The following is a 25,855-nucleotide window of genomic DNA, read 5'->3' as shown; positions in this document are numbered from 1 at the left end:
TCTCACTGAGATCACAATGGAGTTCCAGACAAAGGGGAAAAGAAAAAAAAAAAAGAAGAAAAGAAAAGAAAAGACAAAAAAAAAAAGGAAGAAAATGGCAGACATCTAAGTTAAGGGGGTGCTCAGACAACAAGATGGGCCTAGTTTGAAGAATCTGAAGAACTTCGTCTCCTAGACCAGACCTTCTTTTCAAAAAGGGGTGTGTTTTTCTCCTCTCCCCACCCCCCAACTCTCTTCTTTCATGTTGTGTGTTCTTGGAAATGTAGAGAATAGTTCAGAGTTTCTAGTCTTAAAGCCAATCTTTACCATAGCTTCCCCGATCCACTATTAGACCTATATTTTGATGGACAGAAGATCTGAAGAGTTCATCTATAATCTATTATTTGATTTGTCTGTTTGTCCATCTACCTATTCATCTATCTACCTACCTACCTAGCTATCCATATTTATCTGTCTGTCTGTCTCCCTGTCGGTCTGTCTATCTATGATATTAGGTATATTACATATGGAGAGGATCACTAAGATGTATTAGCTATGTGCCTCTGGTCATACAAAATAATATTTATCAACATGAACTTAGGAAATGGAAACGAGGTTTTTTCTTTGTGGCTGCTTTTCTTTTCTTTTCCTTTAGTCTCGTGGGTGGGTTTCTCTGTCTCTGGGAAGGTGAGGGGGGCACAGAAATGGGGGGACAGAGGGGAAACCAAGGCAGCCGTGGTCCTCACTGGACACCAGGTGGAGAATGAACTCTACCACTGGTGGGTGGGGATGGGGGAGAGAGCAAGGGAAGGGGGGACAGGGTCCCCAAAGAAATGCTCTCTCAGGACACTGGTGGCTCATGTCTGTCATCCCAGCTACTCAGGAGGCTGAGATCTGAGGATCGCAGTTCAAAGCCAGCCTGGGCAGGAAAGTCCGTGAGACTCTGATCTCCAAGGAACCACCAGAAAACCAGAAGTGGTGCTGTGGCTCAAAGTGGTAGAGCGCCAGCCCTGAACAGTGCCCAGGGCCAGCAAAGAAAAAGAAAAGAAAAGAAAAAGAGAATTGTACTCTCTACCTGACTTTTGTGACTTTAATCCAGCTGTACATCATCTTCATTAATAAAAATGCAAAATAATATATAACATAGATGTTATATAGAAATACACAGAACATATATTATATATGAATAGATAACATATTTACAATAAGGTGACAATGAGCGTTTGCAAATGAGCAAAAGAGAATCAAGAAGTGAAAAAAATGGGAGTAGGGAGAAGATCATAAAGGGTGCACCTGTTAGGTGGTAGTTTTATCTTATTTTTTAATTTTAATTTTATTGTAGAGGTGGGGTACAGAGGGGCCACAGTTACATCAGTCAGGTCATGAGTACATTTCTTTTCCCTCATTTTCTCCTATTTCTCCCCCTACTCCCCCCCCCAAGTTGTAAAGTTCACTGTCCCTGATCATCTTCTGCTCAAGGCTGGCGCTCTACCACTTGAGCCACAGCGCCACTTCTGGCTTTTTCTGCTTATGTGGCACTGAGGAATCGAACCCAGGGCTTCATGCATGCTAGGCGAGCGCTCTACCCCTGAGCCACCTGCCCAGCCCGTAAAGTTCATGTCCAACACGGTATCTAGTATCACTGCTGCTGAGGCCACAAAACCCTTTGGACTTGTCTGCTTTCTTCCCAGACAAAGAAAAGCGATGGAGACGGCTAACGGATCGCAAGAAAGTTCTTTTCTACAAAGAGACAGAATTAGCTCTGTTGGGATTCTGTCACAACACCTTTTGATCCAGCGGAATCACGAGAAGTTCGAAGCCAGATATCCCTACCCAAGCTCCTTCTGTCTGTCTGTCTGTCTGTCTCTCCTTTCTCTTGGCTCTGAGACCCTCTCTGATCTCCCTTAACCAGTCCTGAAGTGAACTCTTTCTGTCCCTCCCTCCCTCCCTCCCTCCCTCCCTCCCTCCCTTCCTCCCTCCCTCTCTGTCTGTCTGTCTCTCTCTCATTGACTTTTCTTCCACATCTGTCCTGAGAGTTATCTTGTTTTTTTCTCTTTAGAATATCAAATCTTTATCATGACCTTGTAGCCTTTGTGGGAATCGGCTACTAACAATAGAAAATTGAGTCCGATTCTCCCCTCCCTCCCCCCCCTGCCCTCCCCCAGTCCTGGTCCTTGAACTCAGGGCCCTGAGGCTGGCCCTGAGCATTTTCACACAAGGCTAGCGCTCTACCACTTGAACCACAACTCCACTTCTGGCTTTTTGAGTCGTTAATTGGAAGTAAGGTTCAGATTTTCCTGCTCGGGGCTGGCTTTGAACCAAGATCCTCAGATCTCAGCCTCCTGAGTAGCTGGGGTGACAGGCGGGAGCCACCAGTACCAGGACAGTGCAGGTGCATCTATATTATAAACTTATTTAATGTTTCTACCTTCTAGAAGATTCTCCATTTTTCCACCTTCTTGGAGCAGGTAGGGTAAAGTATAGAAGCTTGACATCTAGAATTTCATGTGTCATTCACCATACTGTAATCATGTTTTAATATATTTCCCCAGCTGGTGTCAGTGACTCATGCCTGACATCCCAGCTACTCAGGAGGCTGGGATCTGAGGATCGTGGTTCAAGGCCAGCCCAGGCAGGAAAGTCTGTGAGACTCTCATCTCCCATGAACCACCAGAAAACCGGAAGTGGTGCTGTGGCTCAAGTGGTAGAGCGCCAGTTTTAATTTTCATTCTTTCTTGGGTGTTAGGCGTGTACAACGTGGCCTTCCCTATCTTTATTGGAGTAGAGTTATGATCTTGCTTTCAATGTTATTTATTATACAATCGCTTTATCCTGTAAAATTAAAAACAAAATACAGTAGGCCAGAAGAATGAACTAGATGTTTAAGAACGGCAGCTTCTCCGTGGCTTTCCTGGAGAATTTCCTTAACTTTTTTTTCCCTTCTTATTGTGCCTCTTACGTGGTTTTTGTCAAAGATTCAGGAAGAATTCCGAGGTGGCAAAATTGACCTAGTGAAAACGCAGAAGTTACTGGAAAAACTAGACTTTCAGTGTAACGAGAATCACATGAGACAAATTTTTAAGGTGAGATGAAATTAGTCTAATGTAAGTGATCGTTTGTAACCACCTCGAATACTCTTTCTAGAAAAGATATACTGGAAATTAGTCCCTGATGGACAGAAGGAATTAAATACGGGAGTTCCATTTAAAATCCACATGGAGAGAACTTAGAGGGTGCTAAGATGAACTGTGGATACATATATATTAATAATATGTATAATAACAGATATATTACGCCACTTCCGGTTTTCTGGTGGTTCATGGGAGATCAGAGTCTCACGGACTTTCCTGCCTAGGCTGGCTTTGAACCATGATCCTCAGATCTCAGCCTCCTGAGTCGCTGGGATGACAGGCGGGAGCCAGACAGGTGGCACTCAGCAAATTTTACTATCTTTAATTGGCTACATTTCACTTTCTCTGTTTGTTCTCTTCAAGTCATTGTACAAAGTGATGGCCATTCAACAGGTCAGTTTATGAGTGTAATGCTTCTTCATCAATGTCATCCCTTCCAGCATTGTCCCTCATCCCTCCCAACCCCTGTCCCCTCAGTTTTCCTGGCTGTGAGGGATATGAATCGAATATTATGCCTGGATTCTCCTCCCTTCCTCTCTTCCTTTGTCTTCCCCCTCCCCTTACTTCCCTTCTCTCTTCAAGTACCAGTTTCCTCGCATTCACTTCATTGGATTAGGAGTTCATTTTTTCCCCTAAGGAGTTGTTTAAATTTCCCCCTGCTGGTACTGTATTTTGGTTAATTGATGTGTGTACCCATGAATGCAGTCCCCTGTATGTTTGCTTATATATCTGTAGATTAGATCTCACTTTCACTGATGAGAGAGAACGTGTGTCTTTTGTCTCTCTAAGGTCTGAGTTACATAATTTTCTTTCTAGATCTATCCATTTCTTTGAAAATGATGTAATATCATTCTTTTGTTTTTTTGGACATGGGGCCTGAACTCAGGGCCTGGGCGCTGTCCCTGAGCTCTTCAGTTCAAGGCTGGTGCTCTACCACTTGAGCCACAGCGCCACTTCCAGTTTTCTGGTGATTCCTTGGAGAAGAATCTCACAGACTTTCCTGCCCAGGCTGGCTTTGAACCGTGATCCTCAGTCCTCAGCTTCCTGAGTTACTGGGATGATAGGCATGAGCCACTGGCACCTGGCTTTTACTTCTATTTTTTTGTCCTGGGACCTGAACTCTGGGCCTGGGTGCTGTCCCTCAGCTCTTCCGCTCAAGGCTAGCGCTCTACCACTTAAGCCACAGTGCCACTTCTGGCTTTTTTCTGCTTATGTGGTGCTGAGGAATCAAACCCAGGGCCTCATGCATGTGAGGTAAGCACTCCACCACTGAGCCATCTTCCCAGCCCTGATGTAATATCGTTGTTAAGAAAGCGTGAGTAAAATCCCATAGTGTATCTGTACCACATTGTCTTCATCCATTTAGCCACTGAGAAGGATCTGAGCTGATTCCGTGTCTTGGCTATGGTGAATAGTGCAGCAATGAATATGGTTGTGTTGGCAGTTTTACTGAATCCTCATTTGTGATTTTTTTGGGGTGGGTATGTGCCCAAGAGTGGAATTGCTGGTTCATAGGGTAGTTTTATATTTATTTATTTGTTTGTTTACTTATTTATTATTCCATTCATAAGAATGGAATCTAAGTTTCAAGAATTGTTGCCCACGACAGGAGTCCTCTTCACATTCGCCAAGTGAATGTTGGATCCTCACGACAGGAACCCACCAGCCATTCATTTCTCTTTAGTAGGATAACGACAGACAGGGGAAGGGAAGGATCACCATTGAGGAATTCAGAGCCATTTACCGCATGGTTGCACACAGAGAAGAGATCATGGAGATTTTCAACACGTATTCTGAGAACCGGAAAATCCTCTCTGAACACAGCCTGGTGAAATTTCTGACACAGGAGCAGTACACCTACGAGATGAACGAAACCCAACCCTCTCTGCTCATTCAGAAATATGAGCCCATTGAGGAAGGTCTGCATGCTCTTCTTTGCATTGTCTTCTTTCTTTTCTTTTTCTTCTGAATTTATCAGTGTTTTTATGTGAAGTGTTCTCCCACATGATGTTTGTCAAATTCAAGGGTTGCGTCAACTTCTGGAACAACATACAGTTTTATTCTGATGTCTTATAGAATGTATATATAATGTATGTTTATTTCATATATACATATATTTTATATGTATCATATACACAGTATACATATATACATATACATATTTTAACAATATTATATATATGTATATATAATACACACAGACACACAGACAGACAGAGACACACACACACATACACACATATATATATCTACCTACCTGTCTCTATCTTTTTTAGGGAATATTGTGTTGTAGGCTTGCAACAAGATAAATGTACCAGAATATAAAGTCATTATATTAACAAAGCAAACCTAAGAAGATCAGCTGACTTTTTGTGTATGTGTCTGTGAGTCCTGGGGCTTGAACTCAGGTCCTGGGTGTTGTCCCTGAGCTTCTTTGTGCTCAAGGCTAGCACTCTACCACTTGAATCACAGTAGCTTTGTTCTGAGTAGTTTATTGGATATAAAAGTCTCATGGACTTCCCTGTCTGGGCTGGCCTTGAACCTCAATCCTCAGATCTCAGCCTCCTGAGTAGCTGGGGTTACAGGCGTGAGTCACTGGTACCCGACTTCAGCTGGCTTTTTCTTTTCTTTTTTCTTTTCTTTTCTTTTTTTTTTTTTTTTGTCGGTCATGGGGCCTAAACTCTGGGCCTGGTGCTGTCCCTCAGCTCTTCAGCTCAAGGCTAGTGCTCTACCACTTGAGCCACTGCGTCACTTCTGGCTTTTTCTGCTTATGTGGTACTGAGGAATCAAACCCAGGACCTCATGCATGCAAGGCGAGCGCTCTACCACTGAGCCACCTTCCCAGCCCTCAGCTGACTTTTTCATAGCTAGACTTTCTCTAAGGAAGGACTGGGTTGATGTAAAAGCTCTTTTTTGTCTTTGCAACTAGTTTAAAGAACACTTACAGTAGCAATATGCCAGTGAATATTACAGAAAAAGAAATGACCTTGTTTCTGCTACCTCTACGTGGTATATTAAAAGGATACAGAAGTTCATTGGGATGGGTTTGCACTTCAACAATCACGTTACACAATCTACTCATGTGACACCTTGCATTTCATTGCCAATCATTACTGACTTATCAATATCATAACCAATGATTTTTTTTCTTGGTGCTGATAACAGAACTTGAACTCAGCATGTCATGTTCTTGCTTATCTATTTTGCTCAAGGCTGGTGCTCTAACACTTGAATCATGATTCTTTTGGTGATTCATTGGAGTTACGAGTCTCACAAATTTTCCTACTGGGTCTGGCCTTGAACCATGATCCTCAGATCTCAGCCTCCTGAGTAGCTGGGATGACAGGCGTGAGCCAACAGTGCTTGGCTAGGAGCAAAGATTAATATCACATGCATCTCATTGTGTTTTGTTTTCCAGATTGGTAGGCGATGGTAGGCCAAGTGAGAATATTTTTTCCCCCTTCAAATCCTTGAGATGAACCCATATCTCAATATACTGTTCTGTAAGGACAGGCAAGATGTTTGTTTACTATTTGATTACTTAAGGTATTAATTATTCAACAGTGCAAATGTCCCCCAAGCCCTTGATTGCTAATTGCCCAAGGGAAAAAAAATAAATTAATGCAAACCATTTTCCCTGTATATCTCAACCTTCCGAAGCCTGCACAAGTTTTGAAATAGGTTGTGAACTTATAAACATTGTGTAGCACATTTTCTTCTAGCTTTCATTATTATTATTATTTTTTTGGGTCCAGTCATGGGGCCTGAACTCTGGGCCTGGGCGCTGTCCCTCAGCTCTTCAGCTCAAGGCTGGTGCTCTACCACTTAAGCCGCAGCGCCACTTCTGGTTTTCTGAGTGGTTTATTAGAGATCAGAGTCTCATGGCCTTTCCTGCCTGGGCTGGCTTTGAACCATGATCCTCAGATCTCAACCTCCTGAGTAGCTAGGATTACAGGTGTGAGCCATTGGTGCCTGACTCCTTCCCATTTTTTTTTTTTTTTTTTTTGCTTTTACCAATAATCCTAATGGGAGCAACTTAACCTTTTCGCAATCCATCTTTGTCTAAATATCTGCTTCCATTCTTTACCCAGGATCACTTTTGTCTGAAGTCAATATTTGTCTCAGCTTTTTGTTTTGCTTTGTTTTTGCTAGTATGGAGGTTTGAACCTAGGGCGTTGGTTGGCGCTCTGCCACTTGAACCATACCTCCCCTTATGACTTTTTGGTGGTTCATTGAAGATCAGAGTCTCACAGACTTTCCTGCCCAGGCTGGCTTTAAACCACGATCCTCAGATCTCAGCCTCCTGAGTAGCTGGGATGACAGGCGGGAGCCACCGATGCCCAGCTAATGATCTACTCTTAAATGTTGATATGGAAAGACTTAACAGGATTCACTAAAAATGGAGTTTCTGAAGAAACGCTGGGCCTGTTTTCAATGAATAGTTGGGAAATAAATACACTTTGCTTCCACATCTCTATGAGAAAATGGGAGTCTCTCCATGCATTATTATTATTGCTGTTGTTGTTGTTTTTATAGTTAAGAGAGTGCAACAGATGTCATTTGAAGGATTTATAAGATACATGTGTTCTTCAGAATGCTTGCTCTTCAAAGAGGAATGCAGAAAAGTGTACCAAGATATGACTCTGCCACTGAGTGATTATTTTATTTCATCTTCGCACAATACCTACTTGATCTCTGATCAATTAGTAGGACCCAGTGATCTCTGGGGATATGTAAGGTATTTACATTTATTTTAGTATGTATGTGTGTTATGCCAAAATTAATTCATCAATCAATTTTCAGATGTGGGTCTTGAACTCGAGGCCTGGGCGCCGTCCCTGAGCTGCTTTTGCTCAAGGCTGGCGCTCTACCACTTGAGCCACAGCGCCACTTCTGGGTTTTTTAGTGGTTCCCTGGAGATGAGAATCTCATGGACTTTGCTGTCCTGATCCTCAGATCTCAGCCTCCAGAGTAGCCAGGATGACAGGCGTGAGCGCTGGCACCTGGCTCAATTTTCCTCTCCTTTAACCCTTTTATACTGTGTTTTCTCCGCTCCTAAATACCCAAGGAAGAACCAGATCAAACTGGGCTAGTTTATTTTATTCTAGGATGGCTATGATGGTCTCTCATTTCACTCTGTTTCTTTGCCTCTGTCTCTGTCTCTGTCTTTTTCTCTCTGTCTCTGTCTTTCTCTATCCTTTGCCTTTGAGTTACGTAGGGTCTGCTATGTCTGCTCTGGACCCAGCCTGAGAGCCCAGTCTTCTGCCTGCGTGGCCAGGATTCCAGGCACCTCCCACCACACCTACTTTCTTTCTTGAGATGGGGTCTCATTAACTTGTAAACATTTTTTTTTCACCCAAGCTGGCCTCACACTGTGATCCTCCTAATCTCCAACCTCCAGGGTGGCTGGCTATTATCTTCTTTGAATGCTATTGTCCTGAAGCCAGCTAGTTTAGCGATCGATGCCAGGAGAGGACCAGGGGTGAACTCTTGGCCTAGAAAGGCACAGGCCTGGGGTGGTGGTTGTGTGTGGTTGGATGGCCGATGGTATTGGTCCTCTCCCCAGTGCTCTGGTGAAGGGCTGCCGGTGTCTGGAGATTGACTGCTGGGACGGAGCCCAGAACGAGCCCATTGTCTACCACGGCTACACGCTGACCAGCAAGCTGCTGTTCAAGACCGTCATCCAGGCCATCAACAAGTACGCCTTCATGGTAGGTGACCTGGCGTGGCGTGAACGTCAGCAGGGTGGACCGCACGTGAACTGATCCACTCCCATGGCAAGAAACGCAATCAGGGATAATGATGATGATGGTGATGATTTTTTTTTTTTTTTTACTATCAGTCCTGGGGCTTGAACTCAGGGCCTGGGTGCCGTCCCTGAGCTCTTTCGCTCAAGGCTGGTGCTCTACCACTTGAGCCACAGCACCATGTCTGGTTTTCTGGTGGTTCCTGGGAGATCAGAGATTCACGGACTTTCCTGCCTGGGCTGGCTTTGAATCATGATCCTCAGATCTCAGCCTCCCGAGTGGCTGGGATGACAGGTGTGAGCCATTGGTACCAGACTCTATCATCTATCTATCTATCTATCTATCTATCTATCTATCTATCTGTCTGTCTGTCTGTCTGTCTGTCTGTCTGTCTGTCTGTCTGTCTGTCTGTCTGTCTGTCTGTCTGTCTGTCTGTCTTATTAACAGATCTATATTATTTCTTTGTATGTACATGACATAATGTAATGAGCCAAGCATTCCCTGATAGCGCTTCAGATTTTTTCTTGGACTTTCAGTGAAAATAGGACTACTTTTTCCTAATGCACAGATTAAATCAGGCCCTGTTTTACACACACACACACACACTGTCCAGTTTAAAGAATAGTTATGTGGCCAAGGTAGCGAGAGTCAGAAGTGTTGTTACGATGCAATGCTTGCTGGGAGCTGGTGGCTCCCGCCTGTCACCCCAGCTACTCAGGAGGCTGAGATCTAGAGGATCGTGGTTCAAAGCCAGCCTGGGTGAGAAAGTCCGTGAGACTCTGATCTCCCACAAATTACCAGAAAACCCAAGTGGAGCTGTGGCTCAAGTGGTAGAGCACCAGCCTTGAGTAAAAGAGCTCAGGGACAGCGCCCAGGCCCTGAGTTCAAGTCCCACAACCGACAAATAAGTAAGTAAGTAAATAAATAAAATGCTTCTATGAATTAGATGAAAATTATTTTAAAATTCGGATGATGAGCCGACTGGTTAATTCCCCGCAGGCATCTGATTATCCCGTGGTGCTGTCGCTGGAAAACCACTGCTCCCCTGCGCAGCAAGAAATAATGGCTGATATCTTGCAGAACACATTTGGGGACATGCTACTCTCCGACATGCTGGATGAATTCCCAGACTCCCTGCCGTCTCCTGAGGTAGGTGATCTGTGGTTTGAGAGGCTCAGAGAGAGAGAGAGAGAGGAGAGAGAGAGAGAGAGAGAGAGAGAGAGAGAGAGAGAGAGAGAGAGAGAGAGAGAGAGAGAGAGAGGGAGAGGGAGAGGGAGAGGGAGAGGGAGAGGGAGAAATAGAGGAGGGGGAGAGAGAGAGAGGGAGGGAGGGAGGGAAAGGAGGGGGAGAGAACCCACAAATACATCACTATAATTGAAGTCTTAGACACAAGGCTAAAGACCAAGGCAGGGGTCTGGGCAGGTGGCTCAGTGGTAGAGCGCTCGCCTTGCATGCAGGAAGCCCTGGGTTCGATTCCTCAGTACCACAGACACAGAAAAAGCCGGGAGTGGAGCTATGGCTCAAGTGGTAGAGCACCAGCCTTGAACAAAAGAAGTGCCCAGACCCAGACCCTGAGTTCAAGAACCAGGACTAGCAAAAAAAAAAAAGAAAAAAAGAAAAAGAAAAAAAAAGACCAATGCTTAGCATTGATTGATTGATTATTTAGGTATTATCCGGAAGGAGGCATTGTAGAGGGGTTTGAATTCCACTGGTCAGGTTTGCTCACGTGTGTAGAAGTTAGAGTCACACATACACACATGTGTTCACTGAAATGTAGGATCCCAATGGTGTAAGTCCTTCCAACAACTAACTTAGAGTTGATCAAAGAGGAATACCAGGAAGGTGGGTTGTGTATAGCGAGGGGTGGAATGAGGACACAGCAACGGGTGGGAAGAGCGAGGGTGGGTGGAGGGAGGGAGGAAGGGAGGGAGAATGCAGCCTCTGTATTCCCTGTCCCCATGAACGTGGAGTCCCTTGGGCCTGTAGGGGAGGGGTAAGGGGGGTTGAGGCAGGGGGGAGGAGGGAAGAGAAGGTGTGGCTCAAGATGCATTGTGCTCACACACCGCCTGGTTGGATCAAAACCCCTTTTGTACAACTGCTTAACCATAAACAAATAACTTTTATTTTAATTTAATTAATGTGTGTGTGTGTGTGTGTGTGTGTGTGTGTGTGTGTGTGTGTGTGTGTGTGTGTGTGTGTGTGTGTGTGTGTGTGTGTGTGTGTGTGTGTGTGTATGTCCTGGGTCTTGAACTCAGGGCCTGGGCGCTGTTATTGAGCTCTTTTGCTCAAGGCTGGTGCTGTACCACTTGAGCCAGAACACCACTTCCAGCTTTTAGAGTGGTTCATTGGAGATCAGAGCCTTATGAACTTTCCTGCCCGGGGCTGGCCTTGAACCACGATCCTCAGACCTCCAGCCTCCTGAGTGGCTGGAATGGCAGGCAGGAGCCACCGTTGCCTGGCAAAAATAAATTCAAGAGAAACAAGAAGAGAAGGTCGATGTCTGGTCCACGCAAACTCCCCCGTGATGGTGGGAGCGAAAGCGCTCTGTCCGTTTGTCCTTCCAGGCCTTGAAATTCAAGATATTAATTAAGAACAAGAAAATCGGAACGCTAATGGAGACCCGGGCAAGGTTAGGTTCAGACAAACATGGAAAGGTGGAGGAGTATGAAGAGGAAGTGGGGGATCAAGAGGAAGAGGAGGAGGAAGTGAAGGACCCGGAAACACAAGAGTCTCCGGAAAAGGAGTCTGAGCTTCTGAAGACCTTCACTTCTGGCTTTTTCAAGAAAAAGAAGGTGAGGTGGTTGGTCTCGAACTTGCCAAGGCCGGGGAAATTTTTTTCCTGACTCTTCTTGGTGGAGAGCTGGGCTCACTGAGACACCGGCGGAATCTCCTTCCTCCTTAGGAAAGCGCGAATCTACCACCAAAACTCAGTTTTTAAAAAAAATCCGAGGAAGTAGAATCTTTTTCTTTCTTAATAAAGCTCAAATCGATCACCAAAACTCACCTTTAAGAAAAACAAATTGCAGGGCATCTCTTCTCCTAGGGTAGCTCTTTCTAAGTAGTTTTTCGACTCTAGTTGATCATTTTTACAGCTGTTGTGTCTGAGGCCTGGTGTAGAACACCGATTCTCTAGTATCCTAACATGTGATTACATATTATATAATTATATATATTATTATATAATATTTACTTATTTAGCCAGGCCTGGGTCTTGAACTCAGGGCCTGGGTACTGTCCCTGAGCTTCTTTTGCTCAAGGCTAGCATTCTACCGCTTGAGTCACAGCTCCGCTTCTGACTTTTTCTGTTCATGAGGTACTGAGGAGTCGAACCCAGGACTTCATGCATGCTAGGCAAACACTCTACCACTGAGCCACCTTCCCAGCCCTATAATACTATTTACATATAATATATTATATCATATTATTTATATATAATATATTGTATCATATATTATATAATATATCGTATCATATATTATATCATAGCCTAGATATAAGATATTCTATATGATTATATATTATAACATGTAATCATATATATCTATATGATTATATATTATAATATATACTCATTTAATGTATTATCGATATTATATATATTATGTATTCCATATTCTACAAGTATATATTATAATATATAATATATTGAATATAAGTAATAAAATATATTGCATGTAATTATTATATATGATATAAATGTAGATATACGTTATATATGATACGTAACTACGATGTGCAATTGTATTAATTTTTATGCAGAATTCATAGTAGTTTAAAATGAGCTCTACCAACATTGCTTGTTAAAGATGATGGTTATAAAAATCATCTGGACTCTCTCGGCCTAATTTTGTGGCGCTGAGCCTTATGAAAAGACTGAGATTTGTGTAAACAGGTTTGCTGAGAAGTTTAGTCTTCCATTCCCTCCCCCCCACCCCCCTTCCCCCACCCCCTTTCCCCTTCCCCCCACCCCCTTTCCCCTTCCTCCCTCCACCTGACCCCTTTTACTGCCAACAGGAAATGTGTAATGGCTCAGGGTGACATGGCTGCATTTTGTCTCCAGACCAGGAAGGTGAAAATCGCTCTGGCCTTATCTGATCTCGTCATTTACACCAAAGCCGAGAGGTTCCGAAGCTTCCACCATGCCAGGTTGTACCAGCAGTTCAATGAAAGCACCTCCCTGAGCGAATCCCAAGCCAGGAAGTTTTCCAAGCTGAAAGGTAAACGCTCCTGGGAGCAGGAGCGGGGCATGGGTGCGTTTGAGTTGCAGCCCGTGCTAAGTTATTAAGGTATAACAGCAGGAGCTATGAGTGGGTATAAGATCCGTCTCTTGCGAGATCTCAGCTTACTGGGGAATAACTTGGAGGAGGATGGATTATTCTATGTCCCGAATGATCCACTCCCCTTTTTCAAATTTGTTTGAGGCAGTTCTGGCCAGCCTCCATTTGCAATCCTCCTGCCTGGGCCTCCGACTGGGCCACAAGTCGTGGCATTTTGACGGAGGGCGTTAAGTGGGCACCTTGTGGTAGAGATGGTGGCGGTGAGCAGGTGGAGAGAGGAAGGAGGAGGAGGAGAAGCAGGACTGTAAGGTTTAGGTACACCAGGAGCAAGACACGTGGACTTGGTCATTCATTCTTTTTTAAAAGCAGGAGGAGATTGCTTCCAACTGAAGCCGATGGCTGCTGTCTTTAGAGCCCAGCTTTAAGGCTGAGATCTGAGGATCGCGGTTCAAAGCCAGCCTGGGCAGGGAAGTCTGTGGGACTCTGATCTCCAATGGAAACCGGAAGTGGCGCTGTGGCTCAAAGTGATAAAGTGCTAGATTCAAGAGAAAAAGCCAAGGATGGTGCCCAGGCCTTGAGCTCAAGTCATACTGGGGCTTGAACTCAGGTCCTATTGGCTCTTGCTTAGCTTTGCCCCTCAAGATTGGTGCTCTACCACTTGAGCCACACCACCTCCACATCCAGCTTTTTGCCAGTTCGTTGAAGATAAGAGTCTCACAGACTTTTCTTCCTGCGTTGATTTGATCCTCTGATCTCAGCCTCTTGAGCAAGCTGGGATTACAGGCGTGTGCTACGGGTGTCTGGCGAGATTCTATGTCTTTCTTACTCTAGGGTATGACCACGGGAGTTGGACTGATCGGCTTTAGCAGCTGGCCTGACATCCCTTGGACTTCTGGGGTAGATTTTGTGGGTGGTGAGGACTAGTCCTTTGAGCCTACTGAAAGTAGTTAGAATCTACTCAGCCTCCCTTTTGGAAAAAAGGCCCAGGTGGGGCTGTTATGACTAGAGTAGAAAGCCTTTTTAAATGACACCCAAAGCTAACAGTACATCATCAGTGATGCTGGCCAAAGCTTACAGCAGCACCTGTTGTTATATATCATTAAAACCACGCGATCCCTGCCACTGTATAAAGCCAAATGGCAGGTGGTAACGAAGGAATTAAAATATGAATTGTTTTTCTCTTCCTCCCAAATTAGCATATAGATAGGAAAAAAAAAAAGACCCGTAGCCAACAGGGGAAGAATGGTTCTTAATTGAGTCATGAGATTATAGGTGCTTTGAAAAACAGAAAATTCTTCTCTTTTCATTTGATTTCCCCAACGTTTCTCAAACCAAGGCCTGGTGAACTACATTTGCAGTAAGGGATCCTGTGTAATTTCAATGGATGAGTGGGAGAAAATCACCGCTCCCGTTTTAGGGCCTAAAGCCTTAGGGAATGCCCAGATGTTACTCTTTAGATAGAAAATGTGAAGGCTCAGAACAGTATGGTTTTTTTTGCCTCAAGATAAGATAGTCCCTCAGCACCAGAGAAAGGAAGATGAGACTTGGAAATAACCGTGTTACTTCATGTACCTTTCCGAAAAGAAGCCCTGGTGAAGTGTGATTGTAGGAAATTTGCTATTACTACCTAAAGAATTTGTGTTTAGGGTGGAAGTTTATTGCCATGAGAGAAGAACTGGCACTTAGTAAGCCTTTCTGCCGTGATTGTGTATTGTAGTAGAGGTTGTGGGTGGAGGACTGGAGGCGTGGTTCACGTGGGAGAGCACCAGACCAGCAAGGAGAGATGCCCTGGATTCAAACTCCAGCACCAGCAAAATGGGCAAAACAAAGCAAAGCAAAAATAAATGAAACAAAATTAAAGAAAAAATAAAACGGAAGCTGGGCACCGGTGGCTCACGCCTGTCATCCTAGTTACTCAGGAGGCCAAGATCTGAGGATCGAGGTTCAAAGCCAGTCCAGGCAGGAAAGTCTGTGGGGACTCTTATCTCCAGTGAATCACAGAAAAATCCAGATGTGGAGCTGTGGTTCAAGTGGTAGAGCGTTGGCCTTGAGTAAAAGGGAGTTCAGGAACAGCGCCCAGGTCATGAGTTCAAGGCCCAAGACTGACAAAAATAAAGTAAAATAATAAAATAGAGTGGATCTGTTTAATGAAAGAGGAAAAAACAAATCTCTGGCCAGTATGAAATCTGTCTTGAAGACTTTCATTAAATATCAACTAGTGAAGGGAGAGGGTTAATTAATTTCGAATGTCAATACCTTAGAGGGCAGATACGTAGAAATGTGAAGAATGAGTATAGTCAGATTACACATACATGAATTTGTACACATGTGTGCTTTACCATGAACACAAAGTCATCTCAGTGAGGAAGATATTCGAGATAATTAAAAATATCGAGAGAGATGTTTCAAAGGAAGGTGGTGTTTGGAGGGAAGATGCTGGAGTTGGAAGGATCTAAATCTTTACCTGAAAACGTTGGGTAGCAAAATGTCCATTGAGATGAATTCCAATCTGTAAACTGTCCAATGGGATTGAGTCCAACCTGTGAACCGTCCAATCAGCTTGATTTAGCAAGTCTCAGATTGCTCCTTTTGGATTTTTGGTGCTAAGGTGAAAGTTAAAAACAAAAAGGGGAAAGACGTCAGTTTGGTTTTTGATTTGACTTGAGTTTTCGGAAATGAGTGCATTTTATTTGGGAATTTTGAATGTGTTCATATCGAAGTGAAATCAATTTGGATATGAAGGAGAACATAGAAAATATTTTCCAAGTTAATTATCAGTACATATGTTTGTATAACAAAAGTACGTGTTTTTGTTTGTTTGTTTTTTGTTTTTGCCAGTCCTGGGGCTTGAACTCAGGGCCTGGGCGCTGTTCCTGAGCTTCTTTAGCTCAAGGCTAGCGCTCTACCACGTGAGCCACAGCACCACTTCCGGCTTTTTCTGTGTATGTGGTACTGGGGAATTGAACCCAGGGCTTCATGCATGCTAGGCAAGCACTCTACCATGGAGCCACCTGCCCAGCCTCTAAAGTATGTTTTAAATCAATTGTGAATTTTTACCCAGAACATAAAGACATTGGGTTTGTTTTCATTTTCATGATTAACAAATCTTGTTTTGTTTGTTTGCTGCAAAGGTAATACATATCAGCATGACTGAAATGATTATAGAAGTCTATCAAATGCAGAAATAGTAGTTCATTTAATGTAAAATCTCTCTCCATGTTTACCCTTTTTTTTTCCCTCTTTGTTTTATTGTAGTCCACGAGTTTATTTTCCACACCGGGAAATTCCTTACCAGAATCTATCCCAAGGCGATAAGAGCAGATTCTTCTAATTTTAATCCTCAAGAATTTTGGAATGTAGGCTGTCAAATGGGTATGTTATTAGCTTGTTTGAATGAACAAGTTGAAATGAATTTGTTTTAGGAACCCATGAAAATTTGTATAAACAAGAACATATGCTCACTGTAAAAATGTTTTGTCCATTGAAGGATCCGTTGCTGGGTGCCGGTGGCTCACACCTGTCATCCCAAGCTACTCAGGAGACTGAGATCGGGGAGGATCGTGGTTCAAAGCCAGCTAGGTCAGGAAAATCTGTGAGAACTGTTATCTCCAATTACCCAGCCAAGAGCTAAAAGTGGAGCTGTGGCTCAAGTGGTAGAGCATTAGCGTTGAATAACAGAGATCAGGGACAGCGCCCAGGCCCTGAGTTCAAGCCCCAGGACTCTCTCTCTCTCACACATACACACACAGACACACTATGGAGATCCACTGACTTTAAGGGTTGAAGTGGTTTCTAAAGGAGGCAGAGAGGATGAATCTAGGGGTATGAGTTGAAGCATGAGCAGTTGGCTTGGACCAGAGGTTCTGGAGGAAGGGAGTAGGAGACTAAAATGGACTTTGGTCTCCTTTGCTTGAGAGAGAGAGGCTTCACCTTCAGCCACCTCTAGAGTTGATGCATTGGGTGAACTTCAATGTCCGCCATTTTGGAAGTCACGTAGGGTGGAGGGCTTGGTTACTGGATCTCTGTGTTGAGTCATAATTGAGCCAGTTGTTGGCTGGTTTGCTTTACATTTCTCTCTCTCTCTTTCTCTCTCTCCTCTCCTCTCCTCTCTTTCTCTTAAAGTGCCAGTCCTGGGGCTTGAACTCAGGGCCTGGGTGTTATTCCTGAGCCTTTATTGCTCAAGGCTAGTGCTCTACCACTTGAGCCATACCTTCACTTCCGGCTGTGGTTTTTTTTCTTGTGGTTAATTGGAAATAAGAGTCTCATAGATTTTCCTGCCTGGGCTGGCTTCAAACCTTGATCCTCCATCTTCAGATGTCTACCTCCTGAGTAGCTAGGACTACAGGTGTGAGCTTCCTGATACCTGGCTTCTATGTTTTGCATATGACTGAGATAGAGAGATGTAATTATCTGTCATCTATCTATCTATCTATCTATCTATCTATCTATCTATCTATCTATCTATTCTATTATCTATCATCTATCCATCTATCCATCTATCTATCCATCTATCGGTCTATCTATCTATCTATCTATCTATCTATCTATCTATCTATTCTATTATCTATCATCTATCCATCTATCTATCCATCTATCGGTCTATCTATCTATCTATCTATCTATCTATCTCTCTCTCTCTCTCTCTCTATCCATCCACCTACCTATCCATCTATGTATCTATTTATGTATGTATGTATGTATGTATGTATGTATGTATGTATGTATCTATCTATCTATCTATCTATCTATTATCTTTCTTTCTATTCTATTATCTATCATCTATCCATCTATCTATCCATCTATCTGTCTATCTATCTATCTATCTATCTATCTATCTATCTATCTATCTATCTATCTATCTATCTATCTATCTATCCATCCACCTACCTATCCATCTATGTATCTATGTATCTATGTATGTATGTATGTATGTGTGTATGTATGTATGTATGTATGTATTTATGTATCTATCTATCCATCCATCTATCTATCTATCTATCTATCTATCTATCTATCTATCTATCTATCTATCTATCTATCTATCTATCCATCCATCCATCCATCTGTCTATCTATTGGTTTGTGTGTCTATCTTCTGTAATCCATACTATGGGTCCTTTTGATTTCCTTGCTTAAAGTTCTATAGTAACTTAGTTTATAGATGACATTTCTGCTACTCATTCATCACCTATAAATGTGGATCGATCGGGAGGCAGAGGTTTAGAAATAAATCAGAGTGGCAATGGCTACTCTCAAAACCCGTGAGGACTCACACAGTGAGCCCAGAGGAGAACGCTCAGAGGAGGACTCTCAGGGGAGGATGCTCAGAGGCGAGGAGCTCCAAGGCGCAGTGTCTACATGCTTCTCATCATAGAAAATAATATTCACTGGAATGGACTCCAGGCCATGGGAACAGATGTTTTATTTTTCTATGTGGTTTCTGTTTCTTTTCCTTGTGTCTTGTCGGTGGGTTTCTTTGTCTCTGGGAGGGTGAGGGGGGCACAGAAATGGGGGGGTAGAGGGGGAAACCAAGGCAGCCGGGGTCCTCACTGGACACCAGGTGGAGAATGAACTCTACCACTGGTGGGTGGGGATGGGAGGGAAAACTTGGGGGGGGATCAAGGGAAGCGGGGACAGGGTGCACAGAGCAATGTGCTCATGACCTGACTGATGTCACTGTCACCTCTCTGCCTGTCAACTTTATTATCACAATAAAAAAACAACAATAAAAATGTGGAGACAGGGTAGGGCTGGGGTTTGGTCGATTTCCCGCCCTCTTTGCTGACCGCCTCACGATCCTTCTTTTCTCACAGTGGCGATGAATTTCCAGACACCGGGTCTGCCCATGGACTTGCAAAATGGGAAATTTCTGGATAATGGTGGTTCTGGGTATCTCCTCAAGCCGCTCTTCCTGAGAGATCATAAATTGGACTTTAACCCAATGAACGCCACCGACTGTGAGCCGATCACACTTTCAATAAGGGTAAGAGGAATGAGGTTTTACCTTTTTGTTTGTTGGGTTATCATTTTAAATCAGCATACATGAATATTTTGAATTCTATTGATTTTTTTTTTTTGGTCAATCGTGGGACTTGAACTCAGGGCCTGAGCACTGTCCCTGAGCTCTTTCACTCCAGGCTGGTGCTCTACCACTTGAGCCACAGCTCCACTTCTGGATTTTCTGGTGGTTCATGGGAAATCAGAGTCTCATGGACTTTCCTGCCCAGGATGGCTTTGAACCACAATCCTCCGATCTCAGCCTCCTGAGTAGCTGGGATGACAGGTGTGAGCCACCGGTGCCTGGCTTGGTTTGCTTTTATGCCTTTTACATTGGTTAAAATCTTTTTCAGACACTGCACATGGGTGATATTTTCACAGCATTTCCATAGCTGAAATAAAAAAAGGTCCTTCTGTTGCATTATTTTTTTAAAAGAATTATTTCCATTCGGCGAATGGAAATTTTGAGGTTACAACCTTTTTTTTTTCTCCCCTCAAAGATCTATTTATACTATAGGATTGTGGGTTAGCATTTTGTATTTCAATAGCAAGGTCTAAGTTCAACCTATTAGTGATTTTGTGGCTACAGTTCCTTTTCTTCCATCAATTTAAAGGGTTTTACTAGGTACCTCAAGGAGCAATTTTCTTTTCATTAATTGCCAGCATTAGGCTTTTAAGATCTAGGATCTATCCTGTCTCTCCTTGTGTCTATGAACATTATTTGATTGCTTAGAAAGGGTGTATGTATGTGTATATATATATATATATATATATGTATATGTATATATATATATATATATATATATATATATATATATATATATAATCATAGATTCATTGCTTTGCTCTGATTCTGTCCTGAGCATCTAATAATTTGCAGTAATCTTGTTTCTGATTTGCTCTGGGTTTTGGGAGCGCTTGAATGTTTTTCTCTAAATTGCTGATTCAAAATCTGTGTCGGAGCCTTTCGTCATCTTAATGGAGATGTTCATTTTCCAAGTTGCTGTTCGTTTGTCAATTGTTCTGTTTCCTTCCGCCATGTGTATTGACTTTACTTTTTTTGTTTTGTGTTGGTTGGTCATGGGGCTTGAACTCAGGGCCTGGGCTCTGTCCCTCAGCTCTTCAGCTCAAGGCTGGCGCTCTACCACTTGAACCACAGCTCCACTTGCAGTTTTCTGGTGGTTCATGGGAAATCAGAGTCTCATGGACTTTTCTGCTGGGGCTGGCTTTGAACCGCGATCCTCAGATCTCAGCCTCCTGAGTAGCTGGGATGACAGGCGTGAGCCACTGACACCCAGCTGAATTTACTTTTTGATGATCCTGGAATATTGAACATACTGGATAGGTACTCTATCATTTGAACCATTCCTTTACCCCCACCCAAACCCTTTATGCATTAGATACTTTTCAGATGGGGCCTTTTGCTTTATTTATTTATTTATATTTTTTTCAGCGTCAATCTTGGACAATGATCATCCTACCTACAACGCTTCTGTAGCTGGGATTATGGACGTGTGCTACTATGCCTGGCTTGATGTGTGTGTGTGTGTGTGTGTGTGTGTGTGTGTGTGTGTGTGTGTGTGTGTGCGAGAGAGAGAGAGAGAGAGAGAGAGAGAGAGAGAGAGAGAGAGAGAGAGAGAGAGAGAGAGAGAGAGAGAGAGAGAGAATCTTACGAACTTTATTTCTCAACCCAGACGCTGGCCTCAGACTTCAATCCTTCATCCCTGCCTTCTCTCAAGAAGCTGGGTTTATCGATCTGGGTTCCCTCTCTATTTCTGACCTATACCCACATTCTTGTTAAATATTTTGCCTCTCATCTTTTGTGCCTTAAAATCCTGCGTCATTTCGTCGCGAGCAAGAGCAGCTTCCTGAAGGCTCTTGATTTTATTAGGAAGCCTTTCTTTCCAAAAGCTTTCTTCTTGTCTTGGAACTGTGCGAGGTGTCTTCGCTTTGGAAAATGTCACTGAATCTTTTGGGGGAAAAGATAATGCGTTTCTCTCTCTGTCTCTGTCTCTGTCTGTCTGTCTGTCTGTCTGTCTGTCTGTCTGTCTGTCTGTCTGTCTGTCTGTCTCTCTCTGTCACTGATGAGTTGCATTATTTAGACGGTCTGAGCCTTTCTCAGGATCGCTGTCTCTGGTCAGGCTGCTTGTGTTCATGCGTGGTTTCTTGGGCCTGGGTTCTGTGGGCTTTGGGGTTTGAAGTCCCCTCCGTTCCTCATTTTCTGGGTTTCAGTGTGCACACAATGCCAGGTCCCCGAAGCAAGCCTTTATCTTGTTCATTTCAACTGCCATCTTCTACCTGTTTTCAATTCCAGAGACCATGATATTCTAGGAGACGGGAGGGAAGGGAAGTCACCTTCTAGAAAGGCCTGTGGGATGGAAGGGCGCCGGGAAGGATGGCCTTGAGTGGAAATGACCTTGGTCCCTTGCAGGACACTGAACGGTGGGTTCATTTTGCTCTTGGTTGTTAAGGATTGTGCGGACACAAACAAGTGACGTGTGGTGGGTGGACAGGAATCGTCTCTGAGTGGCAGACATCTCTCTTTCTCTCTTTCTCTCTTTCTTTCTCTCTCTCTTCTTTCTCTCTCTCTGCTTTCTTTCCTTTCTTTCTTTCTTTTCTTTCTTTCCCTCCCTCCCTCCCTCCCTCCCTCCCTCCCTCCCTCCCTCCCTCCCTCTCTCTCTCTCTCTCTCTCTCTCTCTCTCTCTCTCTCTTTCTTTCTTTCTTTCTTTCTTTCTTTCTTTGCCTGGGCACTGTCCCTGAGCTCTTTTTCTCTACCACTCCAGCCACAGCTCCACTTCTGGTTTTCTGGTGGTTCCTTGGAGATCAGAGTCTCATGGACTTTCCTGCCTGGGCTGGCTTTGAACCACGATCTTCAGATCTCAGCCTCCTGAGTAGCTGGGGTGACAGGCGGGAGCCACCGGCGCCTGGCTTTTCAAGACTTCTTAATGTCCACCCCCGCGCAAGTCTTTCCCTCGGCTTTCCGTTGATGGTGATGGTTATAACTCCCGCATTTGTACCTCAGTCTCCAGTTCTCTAGCGATGCTAAGGAATCGTCAATGTTGGGCATAGCGAAAGCACTGTCTGCACATTGAAGGATTTGGCTGGGTCTTGGCTATTTACTGACTGACATCCAAACTTAAACCTTGATTGATTGATTGATTGTTGGTCATGGGGCCTGAACTCAGGGCCTGGGTGCTGTCCCTCAGCTCTTCAGCTCAAGGCTGGCGCTCTACCACTTGAGCCACTTGCTCAAACGTAAACCGTAAATACGATTTTCCAGCTTTAATTATTATTATTATTGTTAATTATTTTGGGGTCGGCACTGAGCTGGAATCCATCAACAATGTCTTGGTAGTATTTTTTAAGTCAAATGAATTATTTTCTGCAGTACTCCGCTTTTGAAGTCAGGATCGAGTGCTTTTCCCAGCCATTCACAAACCACTCAAGACACGTCTGCGTCCTTGGGCTTTTGTTATTTTTCAGAAATAGTTTTGTGCTCTGCTCAAGGCTGGCCTCGGGCAGGGAGACTCCTATCTGTGCCTCTGGTGTGGCTGAGATTGCAAGTGTGTGCCACGATACCATTCTGCAATAGAGCCTCTTTCTCTGTCTCTGTCTCTGTCTCTCTGTCTCTGTCTCTCTGTCTCTCTGTCTCTCTTTGCTTGGACAGTCATCAAATCCAGAATGCGTCTACCTCCACCTCTCAAGTAGCCGGGATTACAGGCAGGAGCTACCGCTCCTGGTCTTGCAGCATTTCTATCTTGGAGGGCAGTTGTGGTGCAGGTTAACGTCCCATGGAATGTTCTGGTTCTCTGCTTTATGCAGGTCATCAGTGGAATCCAGCTGCCTCTCAGCAGCTCACCCACCAGCAAGGCTGACACGCTGGTGATTATCGAGGTGTACGGCGTTCCCAACGACCACATCAAGCAGCAGACTCGCATCATTAGGAAAAATGGTGAATATCTTCGCTTACCTCCTGGGACTTCACCAGGCTCATGGAAAGATGCTCTGTGTGTGTGTGTGTGTGTGTGTGTGTGTGTTTGTGTGTGTGTGAGTGTTGGTCCTGGGTCTTGAACTCTGGGCCTGGGCGCCATCCTGAGATCTTTCACTCAAGGCTGGTGCTCTACCACTTGAACCACTGGTTTTCTGGTGGGTCCTTGGAGATCAAAGGCTCACAGACTTTCCTGCCCAGGCTGGCTTTGAACCGTGATCCTCTAGATCTCAGCCTCCTGAGTAGCTGGGATGACAGGTGGGAGCCACCAAGCTCGGCCTGAATAAGTTTTAAATCAAAGCCAGAATTATAGCTGTGAGCCATAATGGAAGTTTCCACACCAGGAGCTGTTTGTCTTAAGTGTTAAAAGACAGGGCTACAGATTTGGGGTGAGCGTTGAGTATTTAATGTTCACTAGCAATGACGTCTTCTTTATGTATATATATGTATATGTATGTATCGATGTATGTATGATGCATGTGTGTATGTGTATATATGAATATGTATGTATGATGCATGTGTGTATGTGTATATATGAATATGTATGTATGATGTATGCATGTGTATGTGCATATGTATGTATGCATGATATATATGCATATATATGATGTATGTGTATGTATACACAATACATGCAAGCATGTGTATGTGTGCATGTGTGCACACATGCATGCACGTGTATGTATGTGTGCACGTATGTGTATGCGTGTATGTGTGAATGTGTATTGTGTATGTGTGTATGCACACATGCATGCACATGCATATGTGTGCATGTATGTATGTGCATGTGTGCATGCATGTGTGTACGTATGTATGCATGCATGCATGTGTAACTGTATGCCCATGTCTTTTGCCATTCAGCCTTCAGCCCCAAATGGAACGAAACCTTCACCTTCATTATCCAAGTGCCGGAGCTGGCGCTGATCCGCTTCGTGGTGGAGACCCCGGGGCTGATAGCGGGGAACGAGTTTCTGGGGCAGTACACCCTGCCAGTCCTGTGCATGAACAAAGGTGAGGGTCTCACGGGGGTGAGGGGGGGGCCTCATGGCCGCCCTGCGGCCTGCGCCCTGCGCCCTGCTGCCTGTGGCCTGAGCCCTGCGCCCTGCGCCCTGCGGCCCGCGCCCTGCTGCCTGTGGCCTGAGCCCTGCGGCCTGCTCCCTGGGGCCCGCGCCCTGCGGCCTGCGGCCCACGCCCTGCGGCCCGCGCCCTGCGGCCTGCGCCCTGCGCCCTGCTGCCTGTGGCCTGAGCCCTGCGCCCTGCGGCCCGTGCCCTGCGCCCTGCGCCCTTCCATCTTGCCGGCTCTCCCCAGCCGCCAACGCATGCCCACCCGGGAAATCCTGAATCCTGACTGCGGTGGAGGCCACCCTCGCCTGACTCCTATCCTGGATGCAGCCATAGCACAGAGTCACCTTCCCCGGGGGCCACTTAGTACCTTCCAGTACCCCAACTCCAGGTGCTCACCCTCCTTCCCTCCTTCCCTCCCCTCCCTCCTCCCTCCCTTCCTTCCTTCCTTCCTTCCTTCCTTCCTTCCTTCCTTCCTTCCTTCCTTCCTTCCTTCCTTCCTTCCTTCCTTTCTCTTTCTTTCTTTCTTCTTTCTTTCTCTCTTTTTCTTTTTCTCTTTCTTTCTTCTTTCCCTTCTTCCCTTCCTCCCCCTTCCTCTTCCTTTCCTTCCTTCCTCCACCCTCCCTCTTTCTCTTTTTCCCTTCCTTCCTTCCTTCCTCCCTCCCTCCCTCCCTTCCCTCCCTCCCTCCCTCCCTCCCTCCCTTCCTTCCTTCCTTTCTTCCTTCCCTCTCTTCCTCCTTTCCTTCCACCTTCCCTTCCTTCTCTCCCCTTCCCTCTCTCTTCCTTTCTTCTCTCCTCCTTCTCCCCTTCCTCCTCTCCTCTCTTCTCCTCTCTTCCCTTCTCCTCCCCTTTTTGAGCTTGTCCTGGGTCTTGAACTCAGGGCCTGGGCGCTGTCCCTGAACTCTTTCACTCAAGGCTGGTGCTCTACCCCTTGAACCACAGTGCCACATCTGGTTTTCTGGTGGTTCCTTGGAGATCAGAGTCTCACGGATTTTCCTGCCCGGGCTGGCCTTGAACCATGATCCTCAGATCTCAGCCTCCTGAGTGGCTGGGATGGCAGGCGGGAGCCCCGGATGCTCGGCTCTGTGGCATGATTTGGAATGCACGGGCACCGCAGGGGGGGGTCTGTGCTCAGGTTCGATTCCCTTGCAGGTTACCGCCGTGTCCCTCTGTTCTCCAGAACGGGCGAGAGTCTGGAACCTTCTTCACTCTTTGTGTACGTGTGGTACATTCGCGAGGAGAACGGCACGTGACCCCCGTCAGCTCTGCACCCCAATAAAACAGCCAGACCCACGCCCGCTCGTGTTGTTTTCCCCTGCCTGAGTCAGGGAGCAGAAAGAATCACACATGGAAACAGAAGGGTTCAGCTCATCCACTAGTATCTTTTTCTTCTCAACCCTCAGTCCCGGGGCTCGAACTCAGGGCCTGGGCGCTGTCCCTGAGCTTTTCTTTTTGTGCTCAAGGCTGGTGCTCTACCGCGTGAACCACAGCTCCACTAATGGCTTTTTTGGTGGCTCATTGGAGTCTCACAGACTTTCCTGCCCAGGCTGGCTTTGAACCACGATCCTCAAATCTCAGCCTCCTGAGTAGCTGGGATGGCAGGCGGGAGCCATGGTGCCCACCAGCTTCATTCACCTTTACATATACAAAATGCAGCAACATGAAGGAAGCGGCT

The 25,855-nt window shown here is 45.0% G+C and overlaps 1 protein-coding gene across 6 annotated transcripts; it reads left to right on the top strand.

Annotated features, from left to right (window-relative positions):
- Nucleotides 1-48: 48 nt before the first annotated feature.
- Plcz1 (phospholipase C zeta 1) lies at nucleotides 49-25,473 on the top strand. Of its 6 annotated transcripts, none has more exons than XM_070011823.1 (14): nucleotides 49-199; nucleotides 1,671-1,802; nucleotides 2,939-3,062; nucleotides 4,798-5,029; nucleotides 7,647-7,848; nucleotides 8,677-8,821; nucleotides 9,857-10,006; nucleotides 11,422-11,649; nucleotides 12,918-13,074; nucleotides 16,390-16,506; nucleotides 18,947-19,116; nucleotides 22,953-23,082; nucleotides 23,980-24,129; nucleotides 25,333-25,473. In XM_070011823.1, exons 2-14 carry the CDS (start codon nucleotides 1,684-1,686, stop codon nucleotides 25,431-25,433), a joined length of 2,025 nt encoding a protein of 674 aa, XP_069867924.1. In that variant the 5' UTR covers nucleotides 49-199; nucleotides 1,671-1,683; the 3' UTR covers nucleotides 25,434-25,473. The 6 variants fall into 6 exon arrangements, with proteins under 6 accessions (XP_069867924.1, XP_069867923.1, XP_069867925.1 ...); XM_070011822.1 differs by having other exon boundaries at nucleotides 2,927-3,062; XM_070011824.1 differs by lacking the exon at nucleotides 25,333-25,473 and adding an exon at nucleotides 24,428-24,473 and having other exon boundaries at nucleotides 2,927-3,062.
- Nucleotides 25,474-25,855: the final 382 nt, after the last annotated feature.

The sequence above is a fragment of the Dipodomys merriami genome, unplaced genomic scaffold (genome assembly GCF_024711535.1).
Source record: "Dipodomys merriami isolate MVZ:Mamm:240054 unplaced genomic scaffold, mDipMer1.0.p SCAF_84, whole genome shotgun sequence".
NCBI classification, from domain to species: domain Eukaryota; kingdom Metazoa; phylum Chordata; class Mammalia; order Rodentia; family Heteromyidae; genus Dipodomys; species Dipodomys merriami.
Note: the sequence above shows the minus strand (reverse complement) of the source record. Positions and strands in the feature narration are given on the sequence as shown.